This window comes from Cyrtonyx montezumae, unplaced genomic scaffold (genome assembly GCF_038088225.1).
Source record: "Cyrtonyx montezumae isolate F1298 unplaced genomic scaffold, pur_monq_1.0 scaffold_2, whole genome shotgun sequence".
NCBI lineage: Eukaryota > Metazoa > Chordata > Aves > Galliformes > Odontophoridae > Cyrtonyx > Cyrtonyx montezumae.
In genome coordinates this window covers 44998514-45025199 of record NW_027071936.1, presented here as the reverse complement: position 1 = coordinate 45025199, position 26686 = coordinate 44998514, and the positions used below count along the sequence as shown (strand labels likewise).

Below are 26686 nucleotides of genomic sequence, written 5' to 3'. Positions count from 1 at the left end.
TTAGTTTACTTTAGAAGCCATTTCTTCAGCTCTTTCATTCTTTGTTTTCAAAGCAATGTATTGGTGAAAAGTTGATTCCTGGAGTACATTTCTGAGTCCACCCATCTGCAGCACATGGCTGCAGCTTTAATAAAGTCTTGCATACTTCCTATTACACCAGTTCTCCATACATACAGAAAAATTAGTGACAGCATCTCAAAGAGAAGCAAATGCGTGGCTTAGATTAGTTTAACTTCATAGCAGTTTCCGTTTCACATTTACTTGGAAAACCATATGATTAACACTGCCTTATCTTCACTAGAGATACTGTTATCAATATACTGGTTAATTATGTGGACTTCGTGCCATCTCATTATAGAAAATATTTTTTTGAAGGATACTGTCAGGCAACACAGATTTGAAAGTTATGGTACAGTGCTTGACGCACAATGATTCTCTGATTATTTTCTTTATCATCCAAACCATTTTATTTTGATTAGAACTGGTAGATCAGTCTACACAAAACTGCTATGATGTAAAGTTCGTTGGCTTTAGTCTGTAATGAGGAAGCCAGGGTATTTCCCTGCTCCCTGGTGCAACTGCACTTTTCAGTGCGGTATGTCAGAATGAGATTTAGAAAAAGAAGCACAACATGAAGACGCTCCCAAGACTGCAGAGAGTATAGTGTCCTTATTTTAAATATAACTCCAGGATTTGCCTGTGATAGATAGTAAAGCCAAACACAACGTAAAGCAACAGAAAACACAGCAATGACACCATAGAAGCAAAGCCTTAGGCTGCAAGAACTGTAGACACAGAAACAAAGGAAAGACTACACTTACCTTCAGAAGGCCTTAGAGATAGAGGAATCCCCGACAAGATATCCTTACCTCCACTGCCAACTCTTAAATGAGGTCTGGGAAGGTGTGGATCCTGGCTCCACCCCTTCTTGTCACTCAGGTACATTGTGTGCACCTGAGCTCCCCTGGGTTGGTCCTGCCTTCCCACCAGGTGCTCCATCAGTGTTTCAAACTGTGACTACACATTTCTGCTACACAAGGGTAGCAATAGTAACAAAAATGTGCTGCATCCTGACATGTACATTGCTTGTATCAGCAGCCTATTGCAATGGTCTACTGCTCTATGCCTCCAGTTAGCTCCGTGTTGCTTGTTACCTCCCAGCCTATTCACCACTCTAAACCTGACTGTGCTTGCAATAAACTGCTGTAATTAAATAAAAAGGAATATTCTTCATCTCTGTTGAATACAGAACAGCAGATAGAAGTGGAAAGTTGAGGAAGGCACAAACCTGCATGTTGCACCTGTATTTTTCATACCAATAAAGAATTTCAACTTTTTCTCTTGAGTACTGTAGGTTCTTAGCGCCATATGTTCAAAAACAATGGGAAAATATTTAGAAGCCGTAAATACAAGTGTTTATGTTTGGAGCATCAGTTAAGCAGTTTCTGTATTCTTTGGTCATTGGTAGATGTTGGAATAATTAAAGTATATGAATCAATGGGCTGAGTTTTGAATTGGTCTAACATAATTCTGTTAGGTGACAGGAATGTAATTCCCAGCAAAACAGGTCTGGGACCTCAGGGCTGATCCTAGAATCACAGAATCATAGAATTGCTCAGGTTGAAAAAGACCTTCAAGATCATCAAATCCAACCTGAACCTAACCATGCTACCCTAACTCTAATAACCCACCACTAAATCATGTACCTGAGAACCATAGATTCTTTGTTACGGTCACCTTGAGCTGTTAGACTATCTCATCAGAGCTCTTAATGACTTGGAAGTAGAAGTTAATTATTAGGGTCATTTCCTAGGTACAGTCTGTTTCTTTGAGCTTTCAGTCTGAGGTGTTTTTTCATTCTTTTTGTTTGTGTGTTTTAATGTTTTTATATTCATTTCAGGAAAGAGAAGAAATACATAGATGAACACTGGAAAAATATCAATGTTGGGGACTTCATCCGGCTTTCATCTAATGAAATTATTCCTGCTGACATGGTGCTGTTATATTCTAGTGACCTGGATGGGATCTGTTATGTTGAAACTGCAGGCCTTGATGGAGAAACTAATCTAAAGCAGAGGCGGGTGGTGAGAGGATATTCAGAGCAGGTGATAATTGTGCATTTGTAGCAGTTTAAGAAAGCTGACATGACAGTGAACAATAAAAACCTCAGTCCTCTATATTGCCTATTGCTCAACAATCCCCATCTGAAAGCAGAATAAGTAGGTGAAAAAGTTTTAATTTTTTGGTTATTTCTGAGCAAATCCTTGTCTCTTAACCCAGAGAAAGAGAGCCCTATTTCAAGTGAAGCCAATCAGTAAAACTAGCTTTTCAAGTAAATGTCCAGTTGTCATGTATGGCACATAGCATTTAATGGGTGTGAAATTAGAATTTTTTTGAACGGAGTTCAGTGGAGTTCATAAAAACAGAGAGGGGAATAGAGGTCTTCATTTTCACTGTATTTTCAAATGCATTTTTATCTCAAAATCTAGACCTTCAACGATTTATAAAGTCTTTGAAACTCTTATGATTTTTTTTTTTTGTCTCTGCCTGTCAAGACTGAACATCACCACATCTTACAGTTTTCACAGATCACATAGTGGTCAGAAATTAGTGCACTCTTCAGCACACCTGGTAACTGAGTTCTGATAGTGAACCACCGTGCTGACAACATGATCAGGGACATTCAGTGTTGTCTGTAAGAATGGGCTGTTATCATACTGGAGATAAAATTACCTGAACTGCTTTCGAATTGTCAGCAGTGCTGAGGAAGTGAGGAGTACTTGACTGCTCATTTAGATTTGTTTGTTACATATCAAGTAGGGTAATGTAAAACACACTATCTGTTAACCACGAGGAAAGCTCGTTTTCTTTCCCCATTCTTTTTTGTTATGGTTTTATGATTTTTGTTATATTATTGATATTCCACATTTCTCAATTTTAGAATGAGATAGTCATGCTGTCCCAAAAAGTAACAATTCCTTCACCATCAACGGCTGTTCATTTTTGTCCTCAGAGAAAAAAAAATAAAGGCTGTCGTGATTTCATGTCAGGACTGCACAGTTTCTGATCGTAGAGCAATTATTAACCTCACAGACCTCTAGTGTTCTGTCACTTCAGTTCGAGACTTTGTCCTCTCAGGCTGAATAAGACTGTGGTGGTTCTGTGTAAGTAGACAGAGTATGACTGTTTTGCCTCTCAGTTTCTCAAAAGAATAGGAAGAACATAAATCAAATTAAAGAACATTTGAAGACAAAGACTAAAATAATGTGACAATTGTAAGAATATTATGTTCTACATCTTTATGACTGAACAAACACAGGCACGAAGGTCTCGGTAGGGCACTTGTTAATGTACATGGGGTTCCTTTGGGAAGGCAAGGAAATGTTAAAGCCTAAAAGAGATGAAACTCTTGTAGTTAATTTTTTGTCAACTTACAATAGCAGAATTTATTTATTTATTATTTTTTCTGTAAGTACCTCAGTGACTCAGTAAGAAGGTACTACAAGAGGCTCATAGACAACAGCTGGTAACAAGACATAGAACAACGTTTCCAACCATCTTGGCTTTCCTAGAGAAATATAAAAATAAAAATTGAGGACCTTTTCCACTAGGACAATGAATTGTTAAATGAACAAACTGACATTGCTCTGCTGCTTTTAATACTCTCAGTTAAGAAGGAATTAATTTCCTTTTCCTTTCACACCTCTTATGAATAGCTCAACCACACATGTTCATTGGTGTGAGGAAGCTAATAAACCATTAGCTCTAAATCAATGTGAGCAGTGGTTCTGCTTACGTTGAGGGAATGGTCACAGGAATGCATCATTCAGTACCTTCTCAGCCTTTCATGTTCAATGACTGAATCCTGTCTTAAGTGCTGTATCCTCATATTTAATGGAGGGTAAAGTGCAGTCCTTTTTTTCCAGGCAGCCCCGGATTTGTCAGCTCTCCTCTTTCACCTTGGCTATACACCACATTCCTATACCATATTGTCAAATCATTGCCAGAAGTGTTTCACAACCAAAGCAGCAAATGTTCCTAAGATATCAGTATCTCAACTGATACTTGCTAGGGTTTGATATTTACAAGGAAATTCTGTATAAGTCCAATTTACCTGGGTTGCATGTAGGTCATCAAAATCATCAGCAAATTTAAATGTTGAAGTTAAATAGTTTGACAGTGATATTTGAACCTACAAATTTATGAAGTATCCAAATTCTCTCAAATTCTCTCATATATTCTCTCATAAGTTTTTTGTTTGTTTGTTTGTTTGTTTGTTTTCTCTCTCTTCTTTTTTTTTCTATTTTATTTTATTTTATTTTATTTTATTTTATTTTATTTTATTTTATTTTATTTTATTTTATTTTATTTTATTTTATTTTATTTTATTTTATTTTATTTTATTTTATTTTTTTATAATTTCAGGTCTCTGAAATTGATCCAGAAAAATTTTCAGGTAGAATAGAATGTGAAAGTCCTAATGATGACCTCAACCACTTCCGAGGCTTTGTGTAAGTAAGATTGGTAGCTCTTTAAACTAATGTAATTTGCTTTGGTGTTTGTACTAATTTTCAGAGGGCCTATAATGTTTGCTTCAAAAAACGACAATGCGCACATAAGTCAGTTTGTGGCACTACATTTCTGAGTGCAGCCAGGCAGGCAGAGTTCCAGAAGGAATTTCTAAACAGCAGAATGAACTGGGAAAGCCCACTAGCACTATATATTTTATATTTAATATTTTCAACATCTCAGTTCAGGCTGTTTTGCAATTTTGTCTGCCACATTTGAAGTGGCTGCCGTTAATGGCATGTGATGTCCATACAGTATTCGATCTGGACCATGGCTGCTTTGGTCAGAATTTGAAATGGGAAGATCTGGCTTCCCCTCCTACTCTCACACGTTTTGTGTGACTCAGCAATTTAAGCAAACTGTATTGCCTTATGTCTCTTTTCTTGTTAGGGGCCTGTAATATTGTGTGGACAGTAGGAAAACAAATCACGCTATTTCGTAGCGTGATTAACTTTCATTTTTTGAGAGGTATAATGTCTACATTCTCTCCTGTGGGCAATGACATGTTAGAAATATGAAGAGAAAATGAAATAATTTTATTTATTTACCTTTCCCCGAGGTAAAAATTGACAAAGAGGGCATATTGGCATTGAAAATATGCCACGGGTAACAGTACTTACTTTTAAAATGAGATTTATAATTTTATTTGATTTTTTTCTAATACTGGCAATCCAAAAAGAAGTCATCTGCTTTCAGACTTTGTGTTTGCCCTGCAGTTATTTCAGCAGATTTGCCTGTTCTTCAGATGCCCACTGGCAGATGCCATGCTTGTAAACACATTAACATTTTAATATAGTGTTTAGATGTCCAGAATTTTTGAGGTGATCTTGCATGCATGTTACTCTCTTCCTTTGGAAGCTCCAGTCAGAAGTATCAGAGAGGTAGCCAGTGACAGGTAGCTTCTCTTGGTAATCTGCTCCCTAATGATTTTTCAAAATCTGACTGGTAGTTGCTGAAGTCCTACAGCCAAATTAATGTGCTGCTTTGTGGGTTTGTTATTGTTGTTTTCCAGTGAGAATTCAAGCAAGGATCGAGTGGGCCTCAGCAAGGAGAATTTACTGCTGCGAGGATGCACAGTAAGAAATACAGAAGCTGTTGTAGGCATTGTGGTATATGCAGGTAAGTGAACCACCCTGGTCTTCGATTGCCTTGCCAAGAAGGACTTTGTTTGGACTTTTTCTGGTCCAAAATTGAAGTTAACGCTGTTCTTCAGTCAAAGGGCAGAAGTTTTAAGGCTAGAAATTATAATGTGTTCAGGGGCAGGTGCAGAATTTTGTAGAATATATTAGAGATTGTATCAAAAACTTCAGAAAGGAATATAATAGAAAGGAATGTATTTGCAGTATAAAAGATAATATGTATCTAAGAAATTATGGTTTAGCTTTTTTGGTTTTCTTTATTAATGTAGCAGCAGTTAGTTTGCTCATATTTATGTTCTCTTTTCACATACTAGTTCATAGGAATGTCCAATTTCCCAGAGCTTTTGAAATATAAAAGACTTTTGGTTTTCATAACTGCTAAAAGAGAATGTTAACCTTTGTTGTGATTACAGGTCATGAAACAAAAGCCATGCTGAATAACAGTGGACCTCATTACAAACGCAGTAAATTGGAAAGAAAAGTGAATTCTGATATTCTTTGGTGCGTTCTGCTTCTAATTTTAATGTGTTTAACAGGTGCAACTGGTAAGTGTGAATGTACAAACTCCTGCTGCATTCCCCTCTCAGCCTAAGTGTTTTAATTTGGAGCCAGTTCATTTCAATAGACTATTTCAAAAACAGCCTTTCTTCATACCTAAGTCTGTATCAGCAGTGGTTGTTTCCAAGTTTTAGTTTATGTTGTCATGTTTAATCATCAGTACAGTCAATGGGTATGTTCTTAGTGTGAATTCTTAAGTCTAATACCTGCTTCTCCAATCCATTTTCTCTTTTCCCTCACTAAATGCTCTGTAACACTTGTACTTCGTGTTAGGCTTGATGAGGTAGAATGCAATCCATGTAGTGTATTGCAGGGAGAGGCCTCATTTGAGTAGTTACAAGGACTTAATACTTTAGGGTTTCATTAAATAGTGAGCTTGAGGTACGAAATTTTGAACAGAATAAATTTTATAATGAACCAAACAAGTGCTTAAAAGAAAAACTTTGTCAAGTTACACTGAATAGACATATCTGGCATAACAGTATTGCATAAACATAAACTGTGTTTGTGATTTGTACTGTTTCTTTTCTGTGACAGTATTTGTCTCACAATGTTTTAAAGTGACCAGAGTGGCTTCATGACATGCCACAGCTGAAAGCTGGACAAGCAAAGATGGGAAATTTAATAACAAGAGTTTGGGTAGGAAAAAAAAGTGTTTATGATACTTAGCTATGATTCTTTTAGTTATGAGATAGGTTGTACAGATGTACTGTTGACACAACTGCAGTAAAATATTTATTCTGGTCTGGTTTGGCACTTCATGCATTTTAATGGGGTTCCTGTTGAGGAAAATAGTTCCCTGGAAGCTAAGAAATAATTGCTGGTGTAACAGCTAACAACATGACCCTGAACTGTTCTATGGTCAACATAACTGATTCTCTTTTTCTTGTTCTTGTTTTCAAGGCCATGGAATTTGGATAAGTAGGTATTCAGAAATACCTTTTTTTAACATCCCTGAAGCAGACGGGAAATCGATTTCTTCCATGTTAGCAGGGTTCAATATGTTCTGGACAATGATCATTTTATTACAGGTAACTTTGGCCTGCTTTGAGCATGAGCTATATCCTGATCTCACTCATATCCCTGAATTAACTCTTTGGTTTCAGAAGAGTTTCTTCATGTTTGTAAGTAGCTAAAGAATTTGGTTTCATTTAATCCTTGTGTTTTGTTTCAATAGGTCTTGATCCCAATTTCTCTCTATGTTTCAATTGAAATTGTCAAACTGGGACAAACATATTTAATACAGAATGACATTGATTTTTATCATGAGAAAACAGACTCTATGATTCAGTGTCGAGCTTTGAATATTGCTGAAGACCTTGGTCAAATTCAGTATATCTTCTCAGACAAGACAGGAACACTCACTGAAAATAAGATGGTTTTTCGGAGATGCAGCATTGCAGGACAGGAGTATTGCCATGAGGAAAATGGTAAGATGCTAAACCCAGGCTCATAGCAGTCCTTTTTCCATTCTCAGAAAAACTTCAGAATTTGATGAAGACAGGTGTTTATGGGGTTTGTGTGCAAATACGCACTTACAGAAAGTGTGGATTTAGACTGGTCTTATTTGGATCTTTCCTCATTGTTTGGATAACTTCATAGCAGCGTACAAAGAGACTTGAAGGTGTACGTAAGGTGCTGCTTTGCAGATAGTTGTGTCTGAGTATATTTGATACCACGCACAGAATACTCTTTACTCACTTGGTAACATGAAGTGTTCAAATCAGCTACCTATTTTATTAACTAGATAAAAATATATATTTTATTACTAGTATTGTATGTTAACTGCAGACATTCACTCTTTCACTGGTGGAGATCAAAGATGAAATGATGACAGGTGGATACACCAATCACAGCTATGTATTAACCACCCCCCCCCCCCCCCCCATGCTTTTGCTGCCAGCTGGAACAGCTCACTTTCTGCAAGCAACGGGTACACCCTGCTGGTCACAGCAGTGCATTGGCTCTTCTTTTGTTCGTTGTCACAGCAACAGATGGTTACAAACCATTTAACAGTGATTTCCTCACATATTTTGAAAATCATGTGATGTGGGTGTATGATGCTAGTTTGGCTTTGCATAATTATACTGGGAAGGATCACAAGAGCAAAGTGAAAAGAAATGTATTTTAAGTTTAGAACTTGATGAACAGATAACTTAAGAAAAAAGAAAGAAAGTAGAATATATTTTTCAGAGTATTTCTTAAAGAAATGAAAAGAATTTCAGAAGAGAATAGTTGTGACTGATCTAAGTCTGTGCTGGGGAGAATATGTCTGTCATTAACTTCTACCGCTTACTTTCCCTAAGAATTCATTTTTCTTCCAATACCATTGGTTGCTATTGCCAAGGGCAAAGAGAAGACTGTGTTGTAGTAAAATCCTCCACATAGGTGTTACATATACAACATTATGTCTAAATCAACTTGTGCTTTCTAGACCATGACAGGAGGTGCCACCTACATTACTTCAGTCAGGGAGTACAAGCTTCTCAGCAGGCAGGGAGCCTAAATGGAATAGGTGTGTGTTGTCCCAACCTGTCTATACAGACATACTGCTATCTTTTTGAACTTCTAATGTGTTTTCAGGACTACTGTTGGTGGCCAGTTCTCTACCTTCTTGTGTCTTTTGTTCTAGCGTTTCACACCTTCTTGGACAAAGTTTTTCTGTTATCTAGTCTGTCTTGTCATAGTATAGGAATATTGTGTCTTCTATTGCCTACAGCATGCCATGAAAATAGGCTATTTCCTTTCTCTGTGCAGTTCCACTTTATGTACTTGAGGATTATTATTTGGCTCCCAGCAATATTCTGTTCTAGAGGCTGTGTAACCAGCTTACACTACTGTTTCCATGATTGTTCTTTCTCCCTATTCTGGATTCTCTCCAGCAGAGCATCACTCTCAAAGTGCAGTGTTCCATATAACAATTCAGTGTGATAACTCATTACTGTTTGATTTTTAATAAAGGGTGGATTATTCTTAACTGTATACTAAATTCCTTCTTTTAAAATTAAGATTTAATTTAGACAAATTTCTTTTTGCCCATGAAATAATCATTTTCTTTGTATTTCTTTAGCAAAGAGGTTGGAATCCTATCAAGAGAGGGATTTGAAAGATGAGGATTCAGCTGATGGTCATTGTATCTCTTTGAGCCACATGTCAAAATGGAGGGGACATGACTTCAGAGCTGAGAATGAATTTTTGAACAGAAAGTCTTCAAATCTGTTATCTGGTAGTTGCTCTGCACAAGAAAGGGAACGTTCATCAAGTGATGCTCCCTGTTCAAGTCACGTTGCTTTCAGCAGCCGTATTGTAAGTAGAAGTTGTTAGTTTGATACTAAATTTCTGAAGTAACTCATGAAGGAACATCCTTTTACTCCCATTTTAACAGAGTGCTTGTAATTTAAGACATCCTTTCTCTTCCATCAAAGTGAGACCTCCTGTTGTTGCTTGGCTGCAACCTACTTGCAAGCTGATGTTGCAGATATTTATTGGATTACAAAGATGTATTATTTGATTCTTGCTGGTGTCATTTCACGACCACACTGCTAAAATGACAAGCTTCATTTTCAGTAAAAGTATGTTCTTTTGCCAAAAGAAGGCATTTCACTTTGCTTTTAATAGGAAATAGCTAGATAACCAATATTAAACCCATTGCATTTAGTGGAGATTACTAGGATTGAAAACATCTGTAGCTGATTTTACCACCAGAGACCAAGACTATTTTGAAATCTTCTGCCACTGGTTTCTCAAGTCATCTGTTAGCAGTGTCTGGGGAATTATTATTTTCTCCTCATGCATGAGCTCTATGTATAAAGTAAGTCTAGAATTAACTTACATCACTGAAATTGTATGTTAGAAGCCCCATTTGGGATTTCCAGGGTTTATATACTAATTCACAGCTTTGTTTGTTTAATCCATAGGAAACGGATGTTATACCAGACACACAACTGCTGGAGAAATTTAGACATATTTCTTCTCTTTCCTATCAAGAATCAGAAGAAGTTATCAGCAAGTTAGCTCTGGAGACAATGTATGTCACTGACTTCTTTCTTGCTCTGGCAATTTGTAATACTGTTGTTGTTTCAATCCCCAGTCATCCACGTCAAAAGGTATGAAGGTATTATATTTGTCTATAGGGGCATATTTATAAATTAGTTCCCTTAAGTTTGATTACAAATAGAGAAAAAAATTAACTGTTATTCAGGATCTGAACCTGCAAGCTTGGTGCTTCTTAAATTTCACAAGATATATTTTGAGATTAAATCGCAGTTATGGGTTGTTTTTGTTGTTGTTGTTTTTTCTGTATTGCATTACCTTTGATGAGATAAGTGCATAGCTTCCTTTGAGTACCCTAACACTCAAGTTACATTTACAAATAAGTTATTGTTGGCTGAAAAATATGAATAATCTTAGAAAACTTCTAAAATACTGGAACTGAGAAAGCTCTTACCTGTTACCTGACTATATTCAAATAGAATTCCAGCAAGAGTATGGAAGATCAAGTTTAATGTGTGTAATTATTTGAAGAAAAAAATGCTTTGCAATGTGGTTAGTATAAGGTGGTCTCATCTTCAGTGTACAGTGCATTTGTTAGACTGTCCTGGTTTAATAGTCAAGAGGCTGTTTAAAGTTTTCCTGAAACTACTTCTTATTTTCAGAGCATTTTTCAGAGCATACATCTAATATTTATTTAAAGATATAGTTTTCTTTTTAAAATAAGTTGATTTTTTTTTTTCAAGTTGGGATTTTCACAACTCCATGTTCTACCTATTTTGATAGTGTGGCAGGATAATCCTAAAGTTCAGCCTTGATTCTGCTTCCCACAACCCCTCGTAATAAGCATTTGTTGACTTCGTCTTTTGAAAAAATAAAAATTGTGACATGTGCAGGACTAGATTTTGTTGCTTATGTAGGTAGTGCATGTACACTTATGGTTGGAGATATTTCCAAAAGGTATCCTGTGAAGACTGAAGTACCACCTATATCTAAAAAGACTGGTGTTTTAGTGTCCTTCCAGACAAGTCAGCATAGTAGGCAGCACTGAACACGTGGATAGGGCATTTGTGTTAGTAAATACTAACCCAACCTGCAACTAACACAGGTATAGAAAACTATACCTGTGAGATTTTTATTTCATAGAGAATAAGATTTCTGGATGAATTTTAGAAGAGGAGAGAATCTCCAAGTTAGTATAAATTGGATTGGATGGAGTAATATACGGCATAAGGTTTATGAGTTCACTTGGGGAATGACAATGACAAATTTAAAGGCAACAAAAGTTTTCAGTGTTCCCTGAGCGAAAGGAGATGAAGGAATGTTCCTATTCTGTGTCTCTGTAATTCTGAATAGAGACACATTAAAACTTGCGTGCAACTTGGATAGAATTAGAGCCAGACTCCTTTGTTTCCTAATCCATGAGGGCACCTGTCTTTTATTTTCAATTCAGACAAAAAAAAAATGGTAAAATACTGTATCTTTACAAACAGGTAGTCACTGTGAGAAGTATGGAGCTGATTTATTCTTTGCGACTATCTTGACAATTGTGAGTTGTCAAGATAAAAAAAAAGTTGTTCAAAAAGAACAAGTGTCTAGTTCCATTTGCCACAACTTTTAAAAGTTCAATTGCTTAAACATTTCTAAAGAGAGGTGTTACATGAAGTCATTAATCAAACTGGGAATACATGCAGTTTTCAGATCTGAAGAATTTTTTAAACAATTCATGTGGTTTGAATAGGTGAAGCTCTCACAGAAGCTGTTTGGTGTACTTATATGGTAATATGTTTAGTTGAGCTGGCTATTTATATTATAATCAATCAAATCAATCAGAAAGCAATCAAAATGATGTTTTTTCAAGTTTTACTACATTCATTAAGAAACACATGTAGTTTGTAAGCTGTCCTTCTTTACTGAAAAACATATGAAGACTTTAAGATCTATATTTTCTCTGACTGTTCCATTCCAGATGAGACGCTCTTCACTGGGTAGAATGCCAATTAAATCCCTTGAGGAAATCAGGCAGATGTTCCAGAGGTTGTCAGTCCGAAGTTCTTCCTCACTTCCAAGTATAAAAGAATCATCAACTGATAACCCAAATAGTTTTGCGTGCAAACTCTCTATTTTCAGAATGAAACTGACTTCACCTTTTTTGGATGGGGCTGCTCAAAGTGCTGCCGAACCTCATGATCCTGACAGCCCAGTAAATCCCCAGTTACCCAAAGAACATAATATGGTGAATGTAGCTACAGGCTGTGAAACCCACAGTGCTGAGTCATCTACTGAACAATCTCCCTTACCTAAGCTTTGTTATGAAGCTGAGAGTCCAGATGAAGCTGCCTTGGTCCATGCTGCTAAGGCTTATAAATGTATTTTACAGTCTAGGACTCCTGATCAAGTAACTGTGGATTTTGCAGGTCTGGGATCTTTAACATTTCAGCTTTTACACGTCCTACCTTTTGACTCAGTCCGAAAAAGGATGTCAGTGGTGGTTCGGCATCCAGTCTCCAACCAAGTGGTGGTATACACAAAAGGTGCAGACTCAGTTATGATGGATTTGTTGGGAACTGCATCTGAAGGTATTTGTAGAACTTTTAATTCTTTGTTCACGTTTATCATTCCTCAGTAAAGTTGAATGCATGCCCTGATTTGTAAGAAGAGACAAGTAACCAAGCAGAACTACTATCTGAGCTGCTTTTAGGAGACTCATAGAAGTATTATCACTTCTCACCTACATATGGCTGTGCTGCATGCTGTTGTGGAAACTGAAAACATAAGGTTAGCAGCAATTTAGTACATTCTGTGGTGTCTAAGCAGACCTCTTGAAATATTTCCAGTCATAAAGTAAGGTCATGAAATAGTTGTCTCCTGCTATGCAGTGAGAGGTGTTTATTAGGATGAGATACTTTCTAGCCTTTACCTATGTTAGCGTTTCTGAGCAACTGGAGACACATTTTAGTACCAGACACTGTCGACTCTCATTGCTTTTTGTCTGTTCTTATTTTTTCTGTATTACCCGCGATTTCTGTGTTTCTGGATGTGATAATACAGCCTGTACCTGTAAAATTGCGTGCTGCCACCTGCTGGGTGCTGTTGTTTCAGAGTAAAGGTTCTTGGAACCTGCCATAGAAGGAACATATGATGTTATTTAAGCACTGTGTGATTTATTCATACGCTCTATCTATCAGACAGTCACCGATAAATAAGTGAAGGCATTGGAGAAAGTGTTATCTGTATATGTAAAAAACGTGTACCTACATTTATTTAAGTTCAGACGTTACAAGGACTTTTTTTAATGGTTGGGAAGGTAATGGAATTTAAAGCTTTACTATCTGCAAAATAGAACTTGGTTTTCATGTTCCATGGTTTATCTCAGTGATAAAGTGGGAGGTATACAGTTCCACAAGCATATTTTAACCCAGCACTAGCCATATAAGGTCTAGACAAAAAGCCTGTGCAGGCAATGAGGTAGAAAATGAGCCTCCACAGTTTGTGCCATCATAAAAGGGCGTAATTTCATGTCTGGAGGCACGTCTCCTTACTTTGGTTATCAGAGTAAACTTGTAATCTAACTTCTACATCTCCAAGGTTGGCTGAGTCAATCACCTCTCTGAATAGTTCATGCATTAATGATATTTAAAATAAATAAATGAATAAATCTTTTCCGTGGCAGCGTTTCTGGTTCCATCCCACTGTATCAATGAGAACAAAGCTGCTTTGGTGGCTGTGGGCCAGTTCATTTTAGAAAATGATTTTATGTTGAAAAGACACTTTGATATTCTAGTATATATGAAGACATATGAGTACCAGACTGCTTACCTCTCACTGCTTGTGAAGACTGGCCGTCTTCCTGCATTCTAAAGATACAGCTACAGTACACTGTGCAAATTTGAAGGTATATTCAGAGTTAAAATAAAATCTGTTAATACTTTGTTATTTTTAAACCATATTTATACCTTCAAAAATTTCCAGTAAATTTACTCTAAGAATGAATATTTAATTTGTTGTCTTTACTTTTTATACAATAGTAGAAACCAAGAATTCAGAAATGGAACAGAAGAATATTAAAGAGAGAACCCAGAAACATCTGGATGACTATGCCAGAAGGGGACTGCGCACTCTTTGTATTGCTAAAAAGGTGTTTTTTTAATATGTATTTTTAAGAATGCTTACAGTCTATGACGAGCAGGACCGATTTTTCCAATGGAGCAGATGTCACCACTTATAAACCAGATGTTCCCATTGCAACATTTCATTTATCCTTACTTTCTTTCAGGGAGAATTTGTAAGTTGACAAACAAAAAAAATTCTGTCTTCAGTTAGATTCATATAGCTGTTGTCACTTTAGAATACCAGACAGTTTTAATAGCCTAATTCTAGACCAAAGGATACAAAATGTCCTGATTTTCTTACATGAGTCCTGAGCGGGTCTCTCTGTGTGAACCTTGCCCTGCTTGGAATTTTTTTCTAGATACAGAAAACAAATGTAGTCAAGCCTGTTTTATTGGGTCTCACACAGTCTGTGGTGTTATAGGATCTGTATGCAAAACTATGTGATGTTATGAGATTCCATTTTTAAATTAAAAACTGCTCAGAAGTAAAATTTCATAACAACCAAAACAGGAAAGGAAACTCTCTCATGCACAGTGAAAGCACAGGCTGTGTAACTGTACAGGCATCACGCTGTACAAAGCTGTGCAGTGATTCTGTGGCTGTGTCAATGCGGCAATTAAAGAAAAGTAAGGATACTGTGCTTCTTGGGCTACCTGCCTTGCATCTAAATAGAAATCTATCAGGCAATTCCAGGTACCTGCAAGCTTGTGGTTAGCAGCCTGACCTGTGAATTGTACTAAGTCTGTGGATACAATGGAGTACACACATAACTGCACTGTGGTGGCTGCTTCAGGTTTAGCATACGGATAACAGAGTTGCTCTGAAGGACGCTCTTGGGATACATTTGAAGTGAAATCCGAACACATCCTCTTTGTTTCCTTTCCCTCTGTAGGTGATGAGTGATGAAGAATATACGGAGTGGTTAAATCATCATGTTTTAGCAGAAACCAGCATTGACAATAGGGAGGAGCTGCTGCTAGAATCAGCTGTCAGGCTTGAAACCAAACTAACTTTGCTTGGTAGGTAGAAAATGCTGTAACTCACAGGAAACCCCTGTTATAATCTGAATTCGCTGTATGAACCTCTAATTGTATAATATATAGCTTTCTACACATCTAGAATTTGCTGACACTCTGGGGTATACATAAATCTTGCTGCAAGATTGTTGTAGCTGCAGAACCCACTGAAGGCAGCTTGTGATCTTCTACTGTTTGTAAGGCACAATGTTACTCCTGTGCGCACCAGAGTTTTTGAGCATCATCATAATAAGCATGTGAAATGATAGTAACTAATCACAAGACTGCTTCTGGGCATATTTTCTGTTATTGTTGAATTTTGGGTGGGGCAGGTATGCATAATGAATCTGACAACTGCTGGAGTAAGAAGGGGTCACATACCTCAGGAAAGGAGTGTTAAGTGTCCAGACTGCCCAAGCTGAAACAACTTTTTTCCTCTCTTCCCTTGGTGTCTGTCAGAGTAGCCTGCATCCAGAAAATTTCAGCATCTTCCTTTCTGGAACTATTTTGACTTTTGACTTCCATCAACAGGCAAGCAGAGCAGAGAGCAAAGTATTTTCATTTTCCAGGTGGCTAGTGGACATGACCTCTGTGCCCTTGTTGGCACAGAAATTGCTATGGCACCAGCAATTTGCCTGACCTTTTGGCCCTTATCCATATTCATATAGCATTCTGCTATATATACAACTTATTAATTAGAATCCCTCACTAGAAACATGGTAAGAGGGAAAACTTCACTGGGAACTTTATTAATTTATTAATTAATTTATTATTATTTGTCAAAATGACCCTACCTGCAAGTAGTTGAAAAAAAAAAAATATATATATATATATATTTTTTTTTTTTAAATAAACTTTCTTAGCCCAAGTATCCCACAACTTGAGCCATGTCTCCTGGTTATGATTTAGTTCTGAAAATGTGCTATACTGTATCACAGGCACTGGTGCTTTTCAGCAATGGTTTTGCTTTATGTGATGTGTTACCTTGTCATTCACAGAGCAGATGATTTTGTAAGCTCAACATAGACTACAGGTATGCATGGTTCACATACCAGAGAAGAGGATATCACTGTTAAATAGTCTTTTCTTTTTTTGTCAAAATTTTTCCAATAACTGCAAAGATGCAACACAGTATAGTTTTACTGACTTTATTGTCAGCTGATCAAATATTCCACTCTCCAATTGTTTTTTGTCCTTCTTAGATCAGCATCTTTTTGCGAGAGTGAGGTGGTTAGTTTGGTTTTTGCCCATTTTCATTTCCTGTACTAGGAAGCTTATCTGGGAGAAGATATTGCCAAGATGGAGCTCCAGTGGTAAGGATAGCACTTTAGTACTAGGAATTGAAGGGATGTAGGACAAGAGGCGCTGCAGAGATGAATGGCTGGTAAACATGCTGATGGATGGGAGATCTTTGCAACAGTGTGCAAAAACGTGATATAAAAGAGGAGACTTTGGTGTGGAAAAGGTGAGGACTTGAGACAAGAGAATTCAGCCTGCAGAAATGAGAATAAGATAGAGAAGTATGGCTTAAGATAGTAAAGCCCAAGATGGTGCATGAAAGAAGGTCTGAGGTAGCCTGAATCTGAAGATAATGTGAATAATGGATTATACCTGTCCTGAGAAGCCTGGGTATCATCCCCAGATACTGTGGGATGAAACAACCATGAAAATGTGAAAGCTGGTCTTAAGGGGAATTGGAAGCCACTGAGACTGTAAGAAGGATACGTGTCAGCATAGCCATAAAATGTGATGGACTTAGGGACAGAAAGATGAGGAAGGGGGAGATTCCCAAGCAGATTGTAGCATGGTGTCTCTTCTGAAATGTGGATACACACAGGGACTTTCTTGTCCTGTCATACTTGCAGACTTGCTTCTGGAAGCAGTGCTAATCCATCTGCTTGTCTAAATTAAGGTGCCACTGGCATTGAAGATCGCCTGCAGGATGGTGTTCCAGACACAATTCAGGCATTACGGAAAGCAGGAATAAAAATATGGATGCTGACAGGTGACAAGAGAGAGACAGCTGTCAACATTGCCTATGCTTGTAAACTGCTGGAGCCACATGACAGAATCTTCACACTCAAATCACAAAGTAGAGTGAGTCGAAAATTGAACTTTTCTTCTGTTTGAGAGGGTGTTCTGTTTTGTTTTCTCTGCCAAAAAAAAGCTGCAGTCAGGCAATATCACAAGACTGTATGTGAAGATAATATATTCTCTGTTTCCCATCTGACAAAAGACAGCATGATCACTTGGAAGATGAAAAAGATTTGAAAATTGACAGTTTTTTCCTAATGGGCAATATAATAGATATAATAGAAAATAGTTTATGTAGCATGTTTCTTTACTTATTTCATCAATTGTGACTAGTTTAACTGATTGCTTAATTTCTTTTCTGCTAGCTAAGAAAGTTGACCTGCTTCATATTCTATTAGATATTTCATATGCCTGTGAGTTTACAGCATGTTAACAATATAGGAATTGCTGCCATGCAAATGATATCAAATTGTGTGCTACTTTTTCATATTCTCCCTCAATCATGCCTTTTTTAAAAAATTTTCTAATGTGTTTTCAGTGTTACCCCTTATCCCTCAAACCAATCAACTTAATGACCCACTTTGCTTTCATCCTCTATACTGCAGCCTTTGTGAATTTAAAGACTTATTCAGCCTCATGCCTGAATCCCTCTGTATTCTGCAAAGTGAGAGAAGCATGCTACACAGTGATAGCAACTGGCATTTTCTCCATATTTCCTTTATAAATTGAAAAGGGAACCAGAATACAAACAGTCTTAAGAAAGTTGCTTTTCTCTTGTCCTAAGGATGCTTGTGCTTCGGTGATGAACAGTATTTTAGAACGCATGCAAAAAAACACTTCTGACCAAAACAAAGCAAATCAGAAAGTTGGGAATGTCTCTGCAAGTCCTTCTACCCAAGCTCATGGCTTCAGCGCAGGCCTGATTATTGATGGAAGAACATTAGAGCACGTCCTTCAGGACAGCCTGCAGAATATTTTCTTGGAGCTCACAGAGAAGTGTCGAGCTGTAATCTGCTGCCAAGCCACACCACTGCAGAAGAGTGTGCTGGTCAGACTGGTGCGAAATAAGCTAAAGGCAATGACATTAGCTGTAGGTGAGCCTCATGGTTTCCTTCTTTTCTCTAAGAAGTAGAAGGCAGTTTCTTCTCTTTTTTTTTTTTCCCCTCAATGTCTGTTACAAAATTAAATCACAAGGAAGATAATCCTTTGAATAATAGTTGCATCTAGCATAACATGATAGTCTTTTAAGCTAGCAAATTTAGTCCGTACTAGGTAATCTAAAACAACAAAGAACAGCAGCAGTTAGGTACAGCATTATGCGGTGTGTGAAGCACAAGTGAGGGGAATTTCCTTTTTGTTCTCCATCACAACCCCAAAAATAGTGAGATAAAAGGGAAATGACTGAGTATGATTTAAAACACCCCTATTTTCTGTTCAAGCAGACTGACTAAATTCTTACAAAAGAGGCAGTTAATATCTATTAGGAGAGTATTGCTCAGCTCAGCCAGGCCTTCCACATTCCAGTCTTTCTTTCCATGGGGTATTCCATAGGCTGCATTACTGGCTATGAAAGTGTTCTCTGAAGTCCGTGGTGTTTGTCTATGTATTTGTGCTATCTCCACGGCAATGCGATAATCAGCAAAGCTGCTTCCAGGTTGTGCTTCAACTAACTTAAGAGAGCTTAGTTTGTATTTCTTCCCTTTTTTCTGTAGGTGATGGTGCCAATGATGTCAGTATGATCCAGGCAGCTAACATTGGTGTGGGAATCTTGGGCCAAGAAGGCATGCAGGTAGCGTGTATGAAGACAGACACAAGTGACTTCAGATTCCATTCCATATCTGCTTAATGTTCACCCTGGAGGCCCAGCAGCTCCACAGCCCATTGCTGTATTCAAGGGAAAGTGTGCAAGCCCCTGCACTTACCTGGGAGCACACAGAAGCTGAAGGCTGCAAGTGTTCAGACTCCAAATAACAGAACTCACTGTCTGTCACTGAACTCCTTCCCATTATGTATTTGGGTTTCTTGTTTTGTGACCTGAAGTATCAGTGATTTCTGTGGAGTTGTGTGGTAATAATCATTGTATTGAAGTAAAATTCTGTACAGAGGGTTCAGATCTAAATAAGGCTGGGCCCAGATGCACTATATATAATAAATCATAAAATAAGAGTTCCCAGTATTGCTTGTTACTATTGAAGCTCATCATTAACAGTTTTGATATATCACATGCATCCCTTTGTGTATGTTCCAGGCTGTGATGGCAAGCGACTTTGCCATTTCTCAGTTCAAGCATCTCAGGAAGCTGCTGCTTGTCCACGGTCACTGGTGTTATACCAGACTTACAAACATGGTACTCTACTTCTTCTACAAGAATGTGGTATGTAGCTGTCCTGTTCTAGGGAAAGCAGTTTACTTATTTGGCAGTGCTGAAGGGTTCAAAAAGATGCAAAGAGCATGTGGTGAGCAATTCCGTTTCCCATTTACATCTGCAGAGACTAGACTCTACTATTGCTTAGGCTGAGTTTCCAACTGAAAGACATTGTCTGATTTGATTAAAAAGTGAATAGCAGCCATAAATTGATGTAGTAATATCATGAATATTTAAACAATCCATGTAGCTAGATTTAAATGTAAAAACACATTCTAGCCAAATATAATTTCAAGGTGTGGGATTGGCAGGGACTCTATAGCAATTATACATAATCTTTCACAGATTACTGTAACCAGAGAAACAACCTATTTTCCTCCTGTTTTTTTTTTTTTTTTTTTTTTTTTTAAAAACTTGTCTGCAGGTAACATTGTATCATCTCATCATTGACTTTTCAGGCCTACGTGAACCTCTTATTCTGGTACCAGTTCTTCTGTGGGTTTTCAGGGACATCAATGACTGACTATTGGATCCTGATTTTTTTCAATCTCCTTTTTACATCGGTGCCACCCATCATTTACGGCATCTTGGACAAAGATGCATCTGCAGAGATACTCATGCAAATCCCACAACTATACAGGATAAGCCAGAAATCTGTGGTAGGTTGAGGAATGCTTGCCCTCAAGCAAATTTAAACTGCTCAGCATTTTGAGCCACTTCTTTCTTTCCTTCTTAGTTAAGATCAGACAAACACAAAGCTTAAAACCACTTTCTCTGTTAGTCCAGACCTATACTCTGTGCATGAATAAAAGCTGGGCTTCTTTTCCTGCCATCTAAATAAACTCTCTATAGCCTGGCTGGAGAAGGTCTGTGCTTTATCAGTCAGAGTTTTGATTAAGTAAATGTTACAGGCCTCAGAATTTGGCCCTTTTTTCTCTTCTTCAGGACATACACAGTGAACTGAACTGAAAGTTTTGAGGCAACATAATCAGAATTACTGCATTACACAATTGTTTTTCTTTTTGTATTCTGCATTCTTTTTGTAAGAACTTTGGTAAAAGTTAATCTCTTTTTGTCCAGCTCATATTGTCTTTCTCTGTGGTTATAGATGTTAAGTAGTATATCATTTATTTTCTTGCATGGAAGAACAGTGAAATAACTGCTTTGAATTAAGTGCACTGTAAAAGGAAGAGCAGTACTTAAAAAAAATGTGTGTTGTAATGTTGCATCATCATGTCATAAGTGCACAGCTCTTTACAAGCAATAAAAGTAGACAGTAACTTGAATTAATCTTCAGTGATTTAAAGCACTGCCCTGACACGGCCAAATGAGGACTCCAGTTTCCCACACCATCTCCAAAGAGAAGTTCAGTTTGTGAAAGGGCTGAATCGCTTTTTGGAGTAACTCATGTCTCCTTACAAATGAGGGAGGAAATCCTGAGTGTCCAGACTGTCCATCTGCATGCCTCAGATGATTGAAGGAATGGAATATACCTAAGCCAGGGCATATGCAGCTATAGTTTCATCAGTTCACCCTCAGGGCGCATTCCTCCTTGATTTCTCCCTTGTTTTCTTCTCATTCCCTGTTTTCACCCACATAGTTAGATTACCTCCCTTGTGCCAGCATTGCTGTTCATTAGTTTATTTCAGGAGCTGATTTAACTCCCTAAAACAGCAAAATTGTAGCAAGACTCCCAGCAAAAACAATGTCACATCTCACTTTTAAGGGGAGGGAAGGAATGACTAGGGAAAACTTGTTTCTCACATTCTAGTGAGTTCAGTTACCTCGCATTAGAGTCCTGTAGGCACAGAAGAGTAAATGAACACAAATTAAAAGACAGAAGCAGATGTACAAAAAGAAATGAAACAGAAGTGGGAGGAACGTAGGACTTGGCATTCAGTTACAGTAAGTTGTGAGAGTGATCCACTGTCCCATTGCTCTCTTCCTTATCACTCAGGTAAGGCTTTGGTAGGTCTGTTCTGGGAGAAGCAGCTGTAAGATAGGAGTTCACAGATCTGCTGATTTAAACCATAGCAGCTAGCTACACATGCAGCTTCCTATTGTGTCATAAAAGTATGTCTCTTCATTAGTAAGCCAGCTGGAGTTATTCTGTGGATTACCTTCCTCAAGTTCAAATGGATGATCAACAAATCTGCAGCAATTTGTTAAATTTGTTTCAATGCCATTATTTTTTTCTTTTCTTCTCTCTCTACAGACCTACTTGCCTTCAACCTTCTGGATAACCTTGCTGGATGCTTTTTACCAAAGCCTTGCTTGCTTTTTCGTGCCTTACTTTGTAAGTGCTGGATATGAAATACATTCATACATTCTGACATACTAAAAACTAAGGCAAATTAGAAATAAAATGCTGTTTTTGATGGTATTTCATCATATACAAATGTATAGTAGGAGAATTATTGGAACTGAGTTGAAGTGTGCATGCAAATATGTCCAAAAGATAAATTATTCTGCTTTGCATATTAAAACTACATATCAAGTGTATTACACTGACTGTATGTTATACTGTCTTCCTTTTCAGACTTACTATGGCTCAGACATAGATATTTTTTCTTTTGGAAACCCTATAAACACAGCAGCACTATTCATAATATTGTTTCACCTTCTCATTGAGTGCAAGTCTGTGGTGAGTACTTTGCTTCCTGAAGAGTACATTCCACAGCAGAGTGTGCATACAGCTTTCATTAAGATTTACAGAAAAGAGAACATGGTGCACAAAACTGAATAAGTAGAAGATGGCTAGAAATGGAATATTTCCTCTGTAAGACTCTGTAAGCTCACCTAGGGAAGCTGTCATTGAAGACAACAGAATTATTTGACTAAAATGAGCAAAACTCAATCTCAGAATTATTTAATAGTAAGGGATTCTGCCTTATTAGAAATCAGTGGGTTTGGGGATGCCAGTTTTATTTGGCAGATAGTAAAATCAACCAATGATTCTGCTTAAGCCTCCATAAGTTCCCAAATCTTCTAATAGAAAATGATGTCAGCTATTGACTTTTGGGTGCTTGAACTGGATGATCTGCTCTGGAGAACCACTGTGTTATGGAAATGCTATTCCACTTTTTATTTATCTGTGTAAGGTAAAGCATACGTTGCATGAATCTGCATTAGCTTGAATGAATTTAAAGCCTTTACAAGGGTAATGTTTGCCAATTGCACATAGTTTTGAAGAGAATATAGTAATATCTACAGTACAAAGACATACTAATGGCTTTGATTTTTTTCTGTCATTTTTACAACTATTTTTGGAATTGCATCATAATGGATGAAATTGCAAGTTGTGATTGTCTTTGATTCTTCTTCTAGGCACATGGCAGCACTTTTGAGAGTATCTACACTCTGAATAGGAAAACAGAACATAAATGGGTTTTGTTTGTCATTTTGGTACACTGGCAAGCTGTCAGACCAGCATTGTTTCCATAGTAACTATTATAGCCATAACTCCAATGAAGAGTTAATCAATGTCTCAAGCAGCACATGTAAGGGGTATATCACGTAAAGCTATCACCTCCATTTGCTTGAGAAGACTCTCAGCTGCCAGTGAGGTGATCATCTAAGGCAAATAGCATTATAATATCTTCCATAAATGATCTGATAGCTATACTTTTAGCAGAACCAAAAAGTAAAAAATAAACAGCTGGATTACCTATGAACTGTAGAAAGAAGGTTAGTTCTTCCTGATACTGTTATATATAGAGCTACAGTTTTTCCCTCTGTTAAGAAGCTCTCCTTGAAGGAAGAGTGTGGGGTGCATGCATGCTCATACCTATGGGATTTATGGGTCTTTCTGTTCACAGCCTAGATCTGATTTTTTTTCTTCTCTGACTTGTAGACTTGGATTCATACAGTAGTTATGGTTGGCAGCATCCTATTTTACTTCATTTTTGCTCTGGCTTTTGGGGCAGCCTACAGAACCCACAGTCCACTATCAAATCCTTATCATATCATGGAAAAGCATATGACAGACCCAGTTTTTTACCTAGTGTGCCTGCTGACTACTTGTATTGCTCTGCTACCCAGGTGTGTTTCTGTATTATAACCACAAGTTACTTCTGCTAATGTTTTTTCTTAACTCTTTAATGCCCTGTGGTACCTAAAGGGGGCTGTAGAAAAGATGGGAAGATGGTCTTTATAAGGGAGCATCATACTTGGAGGAAGTGATGGTGACTTTAAGCTAAAGAAAATGATGTGTTTAGATCAGATATTAGGAAGAAGTTATCTGCTGTGAAGGTGGTGAGGAATCAGAAACCCTGCCTAGAGAAGCCACAGATACCCCATCCCTGGAGGTGTTCAAGGCCATGTTGATCTGGTGGGTGGCAGCCCTGCCACTTGTAGCAGTGTTGAAACTGAGTGGTCTTTAAGGTCCCTTCCAATCCAAACCATTCTGTAATTCTATTGCAAAGACAAAATTGAAAGCACCTGAAATAAATACCAACATTTGAAAACACCTGTTTTAAAACATGTTCTGGTACAGCTGCTGGAATGATATTTGTGCTCACAAAGCATCAGCAGCAAAAGTGTTTCAGAGGCTGCAGCAGTCTTAGGTTTACACGAATGGGGTTTAGTTTCCATTAGGGAAAGTTCTGATTCTGGAAACAGTATTGAGTCTGCTTCTAACTAGCTTATTTGGAACTGTATTTTGTAGGTTTTTGCTGAGAGCTCTCCAAGGAACATTGTTTCCAACTCCTGTGTTGAGAGCCAAGCAGCTCAGCAAACTGATCCCTGAGGAGAAGAGGGAAGCAATTAAGAGATGGAAGGATGAACGTGTTGTAAGCTGTAGAATGGAGTTGCAGTTTACTTCTGGGTCTTCCAGCTCAGCCACACATACTGTATCAGAGGAAGAAACCATTGCCAGTGTTCTGCCAACTTCTAACACACCTTTTTGTGCCTGTTCAAGAGATGAGATAGTAGAGGAAGAGCCTGGAAATAGAAATAACCTGAACTCTGAAAAGACCACACTTTTTAATTCAAAGAGAACTGATTCAGATACCTGTGGAGGTGGTAACTGATGTGCCAAAGTCTCTGCTCATACTTTGGAAGAGTGCAGCAGTACCATTTCTCTAGCATGCAGAGCATATTTGAATTCTTTGTTATGTGCACAACCTGCTTTAATGTTATATATAAAGTTGGAACGTGTGAATCATTGAAAACCCAAGAATATCTGCTGATGTATGCTATGCTGTGATTTTGGTGGTGTGGTTTTTATTTTTATTTATTTTTACACCCAAAGTACAAGATGCACCCATTTGCCTAAAAGCTTTTGAGACTATAAAGCTTTCTGGTAACGTATTGAGACATTAAAGGTCTAAATGGCTGGAGGTTTTATTTTTTTCATCCACTAGTCTTTGTATAGTGCTTCTCTCTTTTATGCAATGTTGCATAACACCTCTTACAAACAAGACATGATACAAATTACAGACATGCAGATCTAGTTCAGATAAAATTCACTCTACAGCAAGCCACATTGCTCCCTTGTATCACTGTCCTATTATCACACTTCTGCCTGGGATTCATAGCTTGCTGAATTATGAAGCAAGTGGAAAGACTGGAATGTACTGGTTTTTGTTTGTTACAAAACTACTGTATTAAAAACGTTAGAGAAATTATCTTAGCTACTGTGGTCCAACTCCTCCATGAGGGTCTCAGTATGATCTAAATACTATTTAAGCCATGAGGGAAGAGTCCCAGACAAGACACAGCATGCCCATCTCCCTCACATTCCCACAGAAAATCTCATCTTTGTGCAGCTTTTTGTCATCCATGGTAGTTCATCCTCCTGCTACATCCCTTCTCTTTCCCTCCATGTTTCCTTTCATCTCATTCACCGCTGAACAACTTTTTCTCCTCACCCAACTTGGATGTCAGATGCCAGCTGCTCTTAATCTCATGTCCACCCTGGAAATTTGTCTGCCAGAAGCAGTGAGTAGTAGCTCCTGTGTCTCTTCAGATACAGCAGTTTGCAATTAAGAGCATTTCTTTTTGTCACTCTCAGGTGATTTCACATCCCTTTCACAGTAAAAAACATCAGTATCTCTAAGTACTGCTCAAAAGGTGAAGCCATTTGTATGCCTCAACTTTGAGCTTTGTTGAGCAAGTGTCTTGGAGATGTTCCACCACTGCCAGTACCCCATTGCTTTTCATACCATGTAAACTGAAATGAGCATGGCTATTTCTAAATATTGTTACCTTTTTACTTCCCTGCCCAAAAAGTTATATGGCCAATTTACAGAGAAACTTGTGAAATCACTTGTGTCTACTAGCACTTGTTGAAATAAACAATTTCCTCAAACCGAAGCAGCTAATTATTATTGAGCCAATTTTTGTTGTGTTTCTTCCTCAAGGTTTCTGCCTTTAAATTGCCAAGATCTATGCGTTCATTTTTAGTTACCATGTTTGGGGCAAGGGCTCTGCTTTGTTATTGAGCCATGAGTTTTCTGTGCCAATGATCAACATTACATATTCCCCATCTCCTAAGATCTCTGAAATAATTTAAACAAACGTTGTGAGGTCTGAGACAGCTGCTGCTACACTGGGTAGATACCAAGAGCACACTAAATTCCTGCAGATGTAGGTCACCACCTGTTGCCAGAAGCTTCAAATGGTACAGTGTAATTAGTGCTGAATCTGTCCTCCATTAGGAAAAAGTACTTTGTTTAGCCCATAGAAGAAAAATATGGGAACAAGATGGCAATGACACACATTTTTATAACTTTTTTTTTAAATTTGGTTCAACATCTGACAATAATTCTAGTAAGTTCTAACATGTGTAATGCACACCTTCAAAATGAGACTGAACAACTCCAGTTCTGGGAGATAGTGTTCAGCCTAAGTTGCTTCACAATTGTGATTTCTAGGTGGTTTTCATATATTTACCCACTCAT

General features: G+C 37.7%; 1 protein-coding gene across 4 annotated transcripts in view; it reads left to right on the top strand.

Moving 5' to 3' along the window:
• The window catches only part of ATP10D (ATPase phospholipid transporting 10D (putative)), a 28078-nt gene extending 3092 nt beyond the window's left edge, over window positions 1–24986 (top strand). For 2 of the 4 annotated variants that reach the window (XM_065737069.1, XM_065737067.1), the window contains exons 3-22: window positions 1901–2105; window positions 4426–4511; window positions 5582–5688; window positions 6122–6253; window positions 7170–7297; window positions 7444–7696; window positions 9337–9572; window positions 10184–10372; window positions 12226–12835; window positions 14288–14394; window positions 15262–15388; window positions 17298–17482; window positions 18204–18513; window positions 19132–19208; window positions 19668–19793; window positions 20243–20443; window positions 22000–22080; window positions 22324–22428; window positions 23638–23825; window positions 24451–24986. In XM_065737069.1, the coding sequence (XP_065593141.1) occupies window positions 1901–2105; window positions 4426–4511; window positions 5582–5688; window positions 6122–6253; window positions 7170–7297; window positions 7444–7696; window positions 9337–9572; window positions 10184–10372; window positions 12226–12835; window positions 14288–14394; window positions 15262–15388; window positions 17298–17482; window positions 18204–18513; window positions 19132–19208; window positions 19668–19793; window positions 20243–20443; window positions 22000–22080; window positions 22324–22428; window positions 23638–23825; window positions 24451–24814 (3817 nt within the window). In that variant the 3' untranslated portion in view covers window positions 24815–24986. Of the gene's footprint in view, window positions 1–1900; window positions 2106–4425; window positions 4512–5581; window positions 5689–6121; window positions 6254–7169; window positions 7298–7443; window positions 7697–9336; window positions 9573–10183; window positions 10373–12225; window positions 12836–14284; window positions 14395–15261; window positions 15389–17297; window positions 17483–18203; window positions 18514–19131; window positions 19209–19667; window positions 19794–20242; window positions 20444–21999; window positions 22081–22323; window positions 22429–23637; window positions 23826–24450 lie in introns of all 4 variants that reach the window. The other 2 variants (XM_065737068.1, XM_065737066.1) reach the window with 2 other exon arrangements.
• The last annotated feature ends 1700 nt before the right edge of the window (window positions 24987–26686 follow it).